At 35.4% G+C, this 14,484-nt stretch overlaps 1 protein-coding gene across 1 annotated transcript; it reads right to left on the bottom strand.

The window, feature by feature from the left end:
* Positions 1-3,747: 3,747 nt before the first annotated feature.
* LOC121408012 (glucose-fructose oxidoreductase domain-containing protein 2-like) lies at positions 3,748-9,104 on the bottom strand. The gene is made up of 3 exons (XM_041599311.1): positions 9,031-9,104; positions 5,848-5,960; positions 3,748-5,382 (listed from the first exon to the last, which is right to left on the bottom strand). The coding sequence occupies exons 2-3, from the start codon at positions 5,926-5,928 to the stop codon at positions 4,321-4,323; spliced, it is 1,143 nt and encodes a 380-aa protein (XP_041455245.1). The 5' UTR covers positions 5,929-5,960; positions 9,031-9,104; the 3' UTR covers positions 3,748-4,320.
* Positions 9,105-14,484: the final 5,380 nt, after the last annotated feature.

Here is a 14,484-nt window from a genome sequence, read left to right as displayed (position 1 = left end):
AAATAACCATGATGATCAGTGTCTCATTGATTGTTAAAATCGCTAGTCATAGAACGAAGGTCATAAAAGGATCGCAAAAAGACATAAAACTGAAAAGTTAATGATAAAGGTAATTGTTCATAATCTCATTCATACTAATCCCAATCAAGTAAGAGGGTCGCTGTATGTAGTAGGAGAGGGTTGCTGGTCCTGACAGAATAATTTATTGTTCATGTGCAAAAGTGGCTTAAAACATTAAAGTGATGAAGTCTAACGACACTACAATCTTCCCATCTTTTTATTGCCAAAGATGTCATGATCTAATCCCATTCTTGTTGCCAGTTGCTAAATATGATCTAAGTTTTGGAGTTCAGTTGCATTTGGGTTGCATTCATTTATACAGGTACTTGGATTATAGAGTACCAAAGTGATGATGTCACAAAAAACTTCAGCATTTTTGATACCATATTCTGGTAGAGTATGATGAAAAACCCTAACTTTCAAAATTTGGTGAGAATCAGTCCATGGGGGCCTGAGATATGACCTCATGAATACATAATTAGCCCCATTGAAGTCAATGTATTATTATTTAGAACCAGACCAATAATACATTGAATTCAATGGGGCTCATTATGTATTCATGAGGTCATGGGCCCCCTGGACCGATTCTCACCAAGTTTGGGTTTTTTTCATCATGCTCTACCAAAATATGGTATATAAAACGCTAAAATGCAAAAAGTGAAAATTAATGACGGCACACTTCGGTACTCTATACACGATTGTTGTGGTATCCTTTATGCGCAAATGTGATATGAAATATTGAATTATAACTAAAGTCTAATGTTGCTAAAATTATTTAAAAAGTGTTTAATATGTAACATGCACTATGGTAGTGCCTTCAAAATATCTAATACTAGTAACTTAGTCAAGAGAAATTCCAGTAGTTGCAGTAAACACTGATTTCATGAGAAAGTCTGTAAAACCAGGCTTAATTGTCAGTATATCATTGAGGATCTAGATCTGGTACACATAAACTGAACTTGGTGAAATCTTGAAATCTACGCTGAAAAATGTTCACACTAAAGATCACCAACACAGATAAGCGCAGGTGTGACAGTGTATTATTATTGCTCTGAATGTCCGCCCGACGCTTGACCTATTCCTGTGCTTATTTGGTAATTTCTCAGCAATTACACAATTTCTTCCAGAATCCTTTGGCACATATTTCATATTTATACAGACACTTTGGTGGTCATTTCATTGGATTCTGTACAAACTCATTTTGATATCTTTACCACAACTGGCATTTACCCTTAATCTGGGAGAGTAAATGAAACAAATGCATGTACTAGTCAGCAATAACATATCAAATGGAATTTAATAAAGCAATATCGTTGTCAGATTTCATTGGAGAATCTGAATTGGTTAATATCCAGTTATCCACACTGTCAATAGGCCCTGTGACATATAAAATATAGTCAATTGTACACGAAAGCATGACTGTAAATGGAGAACCATGTACAAATAATGTAATTATTTGTGAAAAAAATTGAGCATGAGCATATGTAATCAGTAATCACATATTAAAATTAATTTAATACCGCAATATCGGCATCGGATCGAGTTCATGATGTGGCATCTGGATGTGGTAATATCCACCCTGAGCCTTGCAACAGAGGAGATATAGTCAACTGAAAAATTAAGCAAAACTGTGAGTGTATGGAGAACCATGTACGAAAAATCAATAGTAAAAAATGAGCGTACCTGTATCTCTTTATGTCCCCCCCCCCTGCCGATATAACAAACTTATGTAATTAACTGTGTTTACTCATATGGAAGAGTAATCATCTATGACAAACAGTGCATTCTGGGACCTGTACATTATAATATATTCCAAAAAATATATTCCAATGTTATTACCTCATGCAAAATAGAGCAGGCAGCAAACCTAGTATACTGCGTGTACAAACTTGGACGATTAAAACACAATTTTCTTTCTTGAAGTATCATTAATGAGTGAAAATAAGTGATAGATATATCTAACTGCAACCCAGGGCTTATAAAGCTCATAATCAGCTATATGAAAAGTTAATGTGTACAGTAAAAAACTAGGAACCCTTTTTACAATAAAATAGAAGTATGAAATACTTGAAAAGTATTAACAATCTACAATTGTAATATTAAAAAAATCAAATATTTAAAATATCCAATGATTGAAAATTTAAAAAAGAAAGATATAAAATCATTTGAAAATTGAAAGATAAAAATCAATTTTGCAGACTAAATAATTGATTTAAGATCTATACATAAAAGGTGTGTTGACAAAGAAATTAATTATCATCTATAGTAATTTTCATGCATTAGTTAATCAATTAATTAATAATACTTTGTACAAAATTAAAAATAAGAACAATTTTCATGACAAAAACATTAATTTTAATTAGAATGAAATGAATATTAATGCTAGAAACTCCAAATGCCGTTGCTTGATTTCCATATAAAATTTTGACATTGCACTTATCAAAAATAAACAAATAAAATAATTCTTATAAATTCAGGAAGAAATTTCATAAAACTTGCATATCAGGGTTTTTTATCAAATGGATTGACAAAGGGGGTGTCAAAAAAGTTTCTCAAGTTTTTATGAGAAACAACAGAGAATGATTTTAGTTTTGATTACTATGCACGAATTTGTGGTTAGAAAATATACTGCAAGTCTACAATACAATGATGCAAATGTAAATTGCCTGTGTCTCTCAATATCACAACCCCTAGTTTGACAATTATAGTCGGTTGACAATGGTATAGTCATCTGGTGGTTAACCAGCCATAACTCAGGCAGCATCGGTATTTGATACAAGTTTGCATGGAAAATATAATAACAGTAGCTGGATTTATAAAGTGCTTTATACCGGAGGATACAAAGTTTTGCTATTTTTACCCCGGCTTTAGCTAAAGCTGCCAGTTTTTTAACATTGCTTTGTGCATTCAAGGAATTAATCCTGCCACCTCAAGGAAAACACACCATGACAAGGATTCGAACCGACGACACTCTGTTTGAATGGCAAGAGTCACAACCACTAGTCCACAGCATTCCCACAAAGTGAACGAATCAAAACCTCAATTTCAGTAACTAGTAATTTAAGTAATTTACTATCTGTTGGCAAAGAAAGACAGTATATTTTGGCATTCAAAAATATTTCTCTAGCTCGAACCCTAGCAGCTTTATGACACATCTCCATTGTGAAAGTCTAAATCTTGGAAGCTACTCTTAGGGACAACCATATAAAACCTGCAGTTCATTTTAATGTAGGTCGAAAAATCAATTGTAAATATGCAACTGATTGTTGATCTGCTTCTTGCATCAGATAATACACATTTGTATTGTGTAAACTTATCTACAGGGTTAAGGTAAATGGGAATCTAGCAAGATTCACTCCTTGAAATGCTCGCACGCTGTAAAATGATGCAGGGTTCAAGCCGGGGTAGTAATATCAAAGGCCTTTAATTGCATAGAGACATTGTCTTAATGTGATATGCACTATACAAGGACTGTGGACATGTTATGGATTATTACATGTACATGTAATAATAATAGGCATTTATATAGCGCCATCTATCTAGAAATATACTATTCCGAGACGCGTTGTTATTATTATTATTATTATTACCCCGGCTTTAGCTCAAGCTGCTTTTCAGCGCTCATGCATTCAAGGAATTAATCCTGCGGGGTACCCATTCACCTCACCTGGGTCGAGTGCAGCACAATGTGGATAAATTTCTTGCTGAAGGAAATTACTCCATGGCTGGGATTCGAATCCACGACCCTCTGTTTCAAAGTCAGCAGACTTATCCACTAAATTCCATAAATTCCAAATTAGAAATCAAATTTTGCAATCGATTTCACAATATGATTTCCTTGTAATGCCCCCAGGAATTGATAATTTTTATTTGTCCTCATCAAAATTGTATTTCAGTCTTTGACAATCCCGATGTTGACTGAAGAATGTTTTATGTTAATAAAGAAATAGTTAAGAGCAGTAATTGAATTATAGATCTATGTGACTATGTACAGTTTCAAAATATGAGTGATTTTATAGCATCTCTGTGACCTTAAATACAAGCAAAATATGTTAATCCTGTTATACAAACTGTACATATAGCACAAAGTATACAATGAGATAGTTTGAACAGTATCTAAGCTTCAGTTCAGAGGCTTCATGATAAGCAAGAATAAGCTGGCAATCAAAATAAATATCCTTCAGTTTCTATTACATTTCTACATTTGTCTTACTTTAAAATAATATGGGTGACATGTATGGGAGTGTAGCATATCAATTCTCATGAAAGGAAGAATCCCCTCCCATTCCTATCTTCATTCAACGTCTCCACTGATTCCCAGTTCCCTGTAATGTTTGATTTCCTTATCGCATCTATGACTGTCTGTACATAAAGTGCATCTTCAAAGGTTGCAGCGAATGCTACAGGCTCCCCATCCCAATTGAGTCTTTCCTTCTTTCTCTCAAAAGATTCCTTGAGGGCATCTGTGAGTTTCAAGAGCCCCTTATAGTATGGAAGAGGAAGCTCAGGCGTCGGAGCCATGCTGTATTTCTGGCGTTCAGGGACATGTTGGATATCGGCCATGAGCAACGTCTCCCTCGTGTGGGATGATGTCTGCCCGTACAAGTCTGCGTCCTTGATGAGCAATCGTCCTTCTGAACCTATCACCATAATCTCCTGCTTAAACTGACCTGGAAAGTGTCCATTCAAAGTCACTGTGGCGCATGCTCCACGATAGAGTTCCATCTGGAATGTGCAGAAGTCATCGCTCGTGATGTGCCGGATTCCGTTGATCCGCTCGTTCTGTTTGATGAACGTCTTCAGCATGCCACGAACCTTTGATGCTCTCTGGCCAACAAGGAAGCTGATAATATCAATTATATGTGACCCTATAATATTCAACAATCCACCACCCATGTTCTCGTCACACATCCAATTAAATTTATCTGTCAGCAAACTTCCGCAAGAGAGCTTCACATCACAGAGGAACACTTCACCAATCTCGCCCTCCTGAATCATGCGTTTTGTTCTCACGAAAGCAGGCAGGAACCTCAACCCATGAGTCATGATGGACACAAGTGATGGGTAGTAACGAGCTGCTGTCACCATCTTCATGGCATCGGCTTGCTTCAATCCAGCGGGTCGTTCGCACAGGACGTGTTTCCCTATCCCAAGTGCCTTCGATGCAACCTCACCGTGGAGGTGGGGAGGACAGGTCACCCAGACAAGGTCAACCTCCTGGTGCAGAAGAACCTCATCCACCTTGCTCGTGTGGAATGGTATGCGATACTGGCGGGCTAACTCCTTGGCCTCTTGATCGGTTGGACCCCAAAGAGCAACAACCTGATTTAAAAAAAAAAAAAGATTAGAGATGTTTACCCACAATGTTTATGTAAAAAGGTCAAGAACAACATACATTAGTAATATACATAGACATGTTTGATCAATTCTTTTTGGTGCATCCATTTTACCGTATATCCTGTATATGATAAAATAAGAAATGTTACAACCATGCAACTGATTTAAAAGATGTCAAGGAAAAGTAGACTATATCTTGTAATTTGATTCAATTAATCACTAATGTTCAGAGCACCAAAATTGTTTTTATAAACTTATGAAAACTTATATTCATTGTATTGTCATTATTCATGGAGATAGAACAGCAATTTTATAATGTAAAGAAATATTGCATTTCTTGGCCCAAAGTTTATGTGGTAGCTTCCTCGTGACTCACGTTATGCTGAAAATGTCTATGTCATCAATAAAATAATCTGTCATCTATTGACTATTGTATAAAGTGTGACTAACCTTGATACCAACTGCCTGTAAGGTGTTGATTAGAATGCTAGTGAGGGACCCTGTCCCAACGACTCCAACCCCTTCCAACATAGTGTTCAAGATCAGTTTTTAATCTAGCAAACCTGTTCACAGCAAGATCAATTCAACAAAATATTTTTATTAGACTAATCATTTAAACGCAATTCGCAATAAAAAAGGAGTTGTAACAGGAATGTCATTTTTCAGTAGATCTATTTTATTTGACATTATCATCTATACAGTGTGTATAAAAAAAACAGGACAGATTTGAAGTCTATAAAATTTTTGTTTCAAATTATGACCTCTATATTTTGGTGTCAATAGGTGCTCTGAGGTCTTATCATTCAAATGCCATTAAAATACTTTAGTTTCGTTCATGCTTGAGTGAACAAGGAATGTTTTTGTCTGGGGTTAAGAGGGAGGCTTGCGCCAAAATGGCATAAAATGATGAATATGATGGTCGGACTCCTTGCTAATCAGCAGACTTCCTCTTAACCTTTTTATTATCTTTGCCATAATTTTCAAATTATGCGGTCAAAATTTGTTTCCAAATCTACTTACTTGCTTGAATAGTTCTGTTGTTGTTCGTTTTTAATATGTTCTCTTTCAGCTTTGAATATTCCTTCTCTAAGCAAAAAAAAAAGTATGGGAGAGCATCAATTTTTTTTTCAAATCCTTTCATTGTGTGCTACAAAGGTTATGGTGCCTTAGAACAGTGGCATACTGATCAGTGGGGGATCGGGTGCCACCCCCCCCAAAAAAAAAAACAATTAATAAAATACATGTGAATAAACAAAAAATCATGACCGAGAAAAAAGTAGAAAGGAAAATAACAGAAAACATAGAAAGTGAAATATGATATCATTTTTTAAATATGTCAAAATCTCTAAATTTGATATTTTAATTAAAAAAGTGGAAATTGTTTGCTTGCTCGCTTCACAACTTTTTAATACATTTTACCCGATCTGCCAAATCTTGCTCCTTCAAAATCGACTCAATAGGCTACGCCACTGCCATTGAAAGACATGAATCCTTTCTTGTTTGTCCTGCCAAGCACATGTATGTAATTAAACTTGGTGAAGGATTAAATAACCTCTTGAAATAGGATTCATCTCTTTCATAGGTACCATAACATAATTTGTTTCACATAATAAAAGAATTTGAATAATTACAAATTCTTCCAATTAATAATGCAAATTGTCTTACTTGGTTTGACAAAGTTTTCTTTTCTTACTTATGAAGGAAAATTCAAAGGTAAAAGTTTAAATGAAAAACAAAATAATTCAGGTATTGGTAAATAAATTTGTAAATGAAATTTGACAGCATAATTTGAAAATTATGGCAAAGCTAATGAAAAGATTAAGAGGAAGTCTGCTGATTAGCCACACCCAAAAGTCTAATCATCGAATTTCTCATTTCTGCCATTTTGGTGCCTCTTTTTGAACCACCAACAGAAACGTCCCATGTACCCTCATGAACAAAATATATTTTTAAATTGCATTTCAAAAATAAGCATCTATTAATGTCAAAATCTAGATATAATAATTTGATAGAAAGTTTTTATAGACTTTTCAAAACTTTTTTTACGCACTGTATAGAGCATTTTAGCAATGCATTAAAAACATGTATTTTGGTCTGTGTGCGTCCTGTAACGTTGGGGAAGAACAATAGGAATCAAGATGGCGGCATAAACATCGGGCAAGTCTCTTCCGTCTTTTCATAGTATTTTTTTCATTCTTTTTATGAATTCTTATTTGAAAATAAAACTGATAGAGTAGAAATGTTGGAAATTAAGTTGCATCCCATGTACATGATTTATGGCTAGATCTGTAAGAAGTAGAAATCTTGGGGGCGAAAGTTTAAGGTTTTGGGGGCGGTACGTGCAGATGAATGGGAAGGAATCCCTGGTTTTGTTGAGAGTAAGCATACATTAATGATTTTTACTATCTAGAAGCCTCCTGGCTAAGTGAGTGGATCTCGCTAACATTAGCGATGAGCAATGAGAAACAAAATGGCGGCGTAAACATTCTGCAATCGATAGCGTAGAAATGTCGGAAATAAAGTTGTATCCTAGTCTTGAGGACTCCATGTCTGATATTTTTTAATATTTAGACATAAACTTCTCCATCTCTGAAGAAGTGTGTCTAAACAAATATCAGACATGGTCGTAGATGGTGGAGTCGTCAAGTTCTCAACTCAAGAGTAGTACGGTAGTTGTATCCCGGCCCACTTGTTCACTGCTACCATCTGGCCTGTGGAGAATCTACAGGTAGGACTATGGTATGCCAATGCTGTATAGAGCACACACTCTAAAAAAATCATTAAAATATCACTTTTGTGACCCAAATTACTAATTTTCATACATTTATTTATCATTAGTAATGTGGGAATAATTTTTGTATTCACCAGAGCGCTCAAAAACTTGAATTTTGGGCATATTTTTGTGTACGCCCTCTATTGGTGGAAAGTAATATGGCAAGAAAATTCACATTTTTTTATCTCTATTTTTAATTAAGAAAAAATGATATAAAGAATCAAATTTAAATAAGAGCCAAGCAGTATGAATTAACAGGTCTAATGGAAACTGTCAGTGTAAAAAAAATCAAGCATTTGCCCCAAAGAAAAAGAGAAAATAAGCCAAACGTTGCCACCCTTATTTTGTCACACATGGAGATATAATTATAACTGAGAACAAGGTTATATTATATTAACCTTGACTTGAATGAGTGTCCCGGCCCAGAATTGATTTTTCTGTACTGTAGAAAAAAATCTCAGGGGTGAAAGTTTGAGGGGTTTTTTGCAATAGAATGCCTGGCTCCATGAAAAGTAAAATTAAGCAGACATTAGTAAATGATTTTTACTCTCGAGAAGCCTCCTGGCTACTCTTGAGTGTATCGAACATAAACCTCCTCCCATCGAGCTAACAGCTCTATGCTCCTCCGGAGCTGAGCGCGCGCGCGGCGTCGCGCCACTGCGAATCCAAACAACACAGGTCACAGTAACACAATATTCAATATGTGGGACAAAACGAAGACCAAATTAAACGAACTGACTGAAATATGAAGAAAAATCAAAATGTGACGTTCGTCGGATAAAAAAATTCTAATAAAAACAAGAGAGTGAGTAAGCAGGATGCACGAAACTTTTATTCCAAGTGAAATGTTATTTACTGACCATTAAATAGGCTGTTTTCATGGTCTTCCTGATCTGTCTAAAAGTAAAACGGCTGCCGACTCTACGTTAGAACTTAACTGTCGATGCGATGTTGCTAGCGAAGCGAGCGAGCATAAATTTTGACTTTTTAAAACGAATGTCAAATTTTGTGATAGAATAATATTAAAAAATAATATCATACTTTACCCTCCTCTCTTACCTTTTAATATCTTGTTTACTTTTTTTTCTTGGTCGTGAAAATGGGGGGGGGGGGCAATTGAGCCCCCATATATAGCCTCGCCCCCCTCTGTACGTACGCTCTATCTACCCCACTCTCATGACTCATGAAACTAGTCTAAGGCACATATACGATAATTGTTACAAGTTATTTCCTTTATAAGTAGTCATTAACATCTAAAACTAGAATATTGTATTTTTTTCTATTAAGGGGGCACATATAATGGGTCCTTTTCAGGTATGAAAGGGGAAAGGACATGTTCGTGAGGGGCGCATTTTTTTGCATGGGTCAAAAGGGACATTGATTCGAGAAATCTTTGATTAGGGGGTAGTGTCTGATATTTAAAATATATCTAAGTTTGAGGGGTTTTTTTTTACAAATAATTAAAATGAGATATAAATGCAGGCGCATAGCCAGGATTTTGCACCCAAGTTGTGTTTCCGACTTATTTTGGCATCCCTGTGTACTTTTCGAAAAATGGACCCCCCCCCCCATAAACATGAATCTTAAACAGTATCTACATGTATAGTAAACGTTACAAGCACGGAGCGCGGGCTAAAAAATTGATATTTCGACACAAAATTGAACATTCTAGGCACTTTGTTTTTAACCATGAACGCATCTAAACAATTGATGCGAGCGCGAAGCGAGAGCTGATTTTTTTTTGACATGCCCACCTTAAAACTAAATATTTCTATAAGCACTTGTGATAATCATGAGCAGGACGGGTATCTAACTGAACAATTTATGCAAGAGCGTAGCGCGAGCCAAAGGTTTTGATATTCCATGTCAAAAGTTGAAATTTTAAGCACAAGCTTATGTAACCATTATTACGATGGATATCTATATAAACAATTTTTTGTGAGCTGAATTTTTTTTCTGACCTAAAGTTTTGATATTCTAAGCACTTTGGGTAACCATGAACAGGATGACTATCTAACTTAACAATGCGAGTGTGAAGCGCGAGCTGAAAATTTTTGATATTCTGACCAAAAACTTGAGATTCTCAGCACTTTTCATGACTATAAAAAGGGTGGGTATCTATCTAAATAAATGATGCAAGCACGAAGCACGAGTTGATTTTTTTTATTTTCTGACTGACCTGAAATTAATTTGAACATTACAAGCCGTTTTGGTATTGCCACGTACAGGACGGGTGTAATTAAACAATTAATACAAGTGCGAGGCGCGCGATGAAACATTTTGATGTTACTTTTTTGCAAGCATGAACAGAATGCAATGGCAACTCGAATGGCGAGCAAAATAATTTGTGCATATATTGTCTTTAAAATGGAATATTCAAAGCTCCATGTTATAGCAGATTTTCTCAGTGAACAAGGAATGCGAACGCGAAGCGAGAGCAACATTTCAGTTTTTATGTAATGACACGATTTTTTCATTTTCCAATTTTTCCCTCCACTTATTTTATTCACATATATCTTGCTGTAATTCATCTCTTCCTCATTTTTTTCCTTCTTCGCGTAGCGCGAAGCCCGCGGCGGGTGGGGTCTAGGGAGCAAAGCCCCTGGCAGCTTAAGGATGCTCCACATAGGGAAATCTATGTCATTTTCAACAAACTTTCCACATAGATACTTACCTGAATAATCAAAATATGCACAACAAAAATAACATGGGTCCATGTGCTTGATTTTTTGCTATAGAGCTTGGATGTTCTTAAGAATTGCGCATTCAAAAGAATTTCGCATTTATTTTCATGGATTTGAACTGAGTAATAGAGGTTTAAACCCATTGTAGTGATCCCTCTATTACTCAGTTCAAATCCATGAAAATTTCATCCAATTACGCAAGAGAGTTTATAATTGTATCGTTAAGAATCGTTGCCTATTACAGTGCTATTTGCTAGCTCTTTTCTGTTTAACAGCACTGCCATTTCTTAAAAATGGCGTAAAAGATAACAAAAATCCAATCACAAATATGTGAAAATTCAAGAACAAACTAAAAAAGTACAATGAATGATGTACTTTATTCAAAATCCATGTCATTTTCACCAAAACTTTGTAAAGTTGTAGAGGAATGTATAACTAATAGGTACAAACATAAAACAGGGGTTCGTGTGTTTGTTTTCAAACTTTCAGCACTTTTATTAGAGCAAATGTCTTTTTTCACACATAAAATGCGCCAAATGCTTTGTATATCTATATGAAAAAAAAATCAAAACCACTCTACCATTTATTCAAAATTGGGATCTTATATTCGTCAAACTTTACAGCACTGCAGAGTCTTTTTTAATGATTTTATTTATTAATATAATCACAGAGCCATGAGGAAGACAAGCTTTTAATGTTACTATTTTGCATATTTATGTCATGCATCTTGCCATCTGTATCTCGTAACATATTCTCGTATTTTTACTTTTTATTTGTTCTTATTCTGTATCTCATAATGTCCTGTCATATTTTTCGTATATCGTATGTTTTTTATGCTGATCAGGCCACCCTGTTTAAATATTCAAGAATAAGTTAATGAATAAATAAATTAAAAAAAATAAAAAAAAATAAATAAAATGAACATCTTTTGCTTCCCTTCCTTCCTGGACAACTGAACAATGTACCGGCCTCTCCCATCAATACCATTAATAATGATGCATAATAATCATTTTCTTCTCCCCCCCTCTGATTTCTTGATTTATTTTCAATTTAAAAATTAAGGTTCATTACTTGGACCATCTCTCTCTCTCCCTCTATTACATCTCTAGGGGATTTTTTTCGAGTGTCGTGTATGATTATAAATACTCGTGGTAGTAATCGAAGACGAAGTATAGCCGTGGTGGTGGTGGTAGTAGTAGTAGTAGCTAGTAGTAGTAGTAGTAGTAGTAGTAGTAGTAGTAGTCAGTGTTGTAGTCAAGGCTCAAACCTCCAAGGCCAAGGCCAAGGCTTTAATACCCAAGGCCAAGGCTTCAATAACCAAGGCTGAGGCCAAGGCATGGAAACTCAAGGCCAAGGCCAAGGCCTGAAAACCTCAAGGCCAAGGCCAAGGCATTTCAATTGTACAATATATGGAAAAAAATTAGACAACAATGCTTAGGCGGCATACATGACACACAGGACCAAATGTATGAAAGGTGTGAGCGAGCAAAATTTTTGACCCTTGTACATTTAAAACGAAAATAATTTCATGATGTAGATTTAGACATAAAAACATTTAATTATTGTTCTAGGCGATTCACATTGCAATAATTATTGTTACCAAGGTGATCTGATCCTCGCATGCCCATTCTCAACATATGTCTTTCTCCTCTACCTGGTACAGGGGAGGCAGAATGTTTTTTTTTTGGGGGGGGGAGGTCAAAGCCAAAAATGCACTTACAAAGTCAAAATGAGAATTTTGGTGCAGTTCAGCAAAGCTTTTTTAAGTGATTTCTAATTGATAAGACAGATATTTTGATTTAGGCTTTAATTTCCCGCTATAGAAAGCATAGCGAGCAAGTGGTTTTGAAAAAAAAATCAATTTTGAAGTTGTAAAACTCGATTTTGGGTCAATTATGGTGCTAATCACTGTTAAAAGGGCATCCTTGCGAGATGTTGTAATAAGAAATGAAATTTAAATATTTCGAGCTGTTTTTGTAATCATGAAAAAGGTGTGCATCTTACTAAACAAATTAACGCGAGCACAAAACACGAGCTGAAATTTTTACTGACCACAAAAGGAAGCTGTTCTGGACTGCATTTGGTGACTCATAAATAGGATACATAACTCACTAATCAAATAATGCGAGCGCGAGCTCAAAAATTTGTAATATTCCGACCTAAAAACTAGGCATTTTTTTGTGTAAATTGAATGCGAACCTTACTTAACAATAATTTATGCAAGCACAATCCAAAAATTTGTTGATTTTGAAACCTAAAATTTTGCTCTGTATGCCATGCTTGGTCCCTCAAAAACTTTTTGGCTCATCATGCCATTGATGCCATAGCCCATTTGGAAATGACGAAATTGAAGTTTGTGTTCAAGTTTACCGAATCTTTTCAGAATATCATTAAGACTTAAAACATTCTTGTTGGTCAAAGAAAATAATACAAGGAAAACCTAATGGAATAGAAATCAACCTTGTTATCATTCTTTAGAGTAAGCTATTTTTATGAAAATTGTTCTCAAAATTGCAGTCAGATCTGTCAGAATTATTCCTGTCATAAAATCACTATAATCAGTGGCGTACCGTGGGTCACGGCATTGGGGGACACCAGCAAAAACTTGGAACTGCCTAGTGAGCTCGCGAAGCGCGCCCAGTTGCCAGGTATACTGACCTAATAGAGATATTTTTATAAGGACAGTGCCAATAAACGGACATGTATCTCACTAGTCAATTATTGCGAGCGCGAAGCGCGAGCTTAAAATTTTTGATATTCAAACCTAAAAAGGGACATTACAATCAATCTTTTGTAATCATGATACGTACCTGTCTCGCTAAATAATGCGAGCGCGAAGCGCGAACTGAAATTTTTGTAAATATTGACCCCAAACAGGAAGATTTTAAGGATTATATTTTAGGAATCTTTTATCTATTAAGATTATACACATCTCACCATAGTCATTTAATGGGAGTGCCAATAAACGCTTGCTGATTTTGTTAGAATTACATGCACATAACATGCACATAAAGCACTTGTAATCATGATTAACATACCCATCTCACTAATCAAATCTTGCGAGCGCAAAGCGCAAGCTGAAAATTTAGGAAATTCGGACCTGAAGAGGGGCATTTTAAGGCTTGTTTGTAGGAATTCAAGAAGACCTTACGTAGTTCACTAACCAAATGATGCGAGCGCGAAGCGCGAGCTGAAAATTTTTGATATTTAGATCAGAAAACAGAAAAAGGGACATTTTAAGGACTCATTCTAGGAATTGATGGAGAGCAGACATCTTTCACCAATCCACTACTGCGAATGTAAGCACGGACAGGAAATGTTTTATATTAAGACCTTAAAATGGGACAATCACTTAAAGTATTCATGAAAAAGAAGCATACTATTGTACATGTAAAAGAATAACTTGAAGTGCGAGGAAATATATTTGGTAGTTTGGTGTATATTGACTTGAAAACGGGAGGTTTTAGTATAACAGGGTTATATATCTCGGTAAAAAGACAATGGGAGAACCAGGAACAATGAAGACATATATGCCCTGAGCCAATTATGTTTCATTTATATGAAAAAAATGTTTCTTATGTAATGTAACATAACATAATTATAACATTATAATGAACATTAATGTCTTCT

The sequence above is a fragment of the Lytechinus variegatus genome, chromosome 2 (assembly GCF_018143015.1).
Source record: "Lytechinus variegatus isolate NC3 chromosome 2, Lvar_3.0, whole genome shotgun sequence".
Classification (NCBI taxonomy): Eukaryota; Metazoa; Echinodermata; class Echinoidea; order Temnopleuroida; family Toxopneustidae; genus Lytechinus; species Lytechinus variegatus.
The sequence above is the reverse complement of the archived record's forward strand: the minus strand, read 5'-3'. Positions and strand labels throughout refer to the sequence as shown.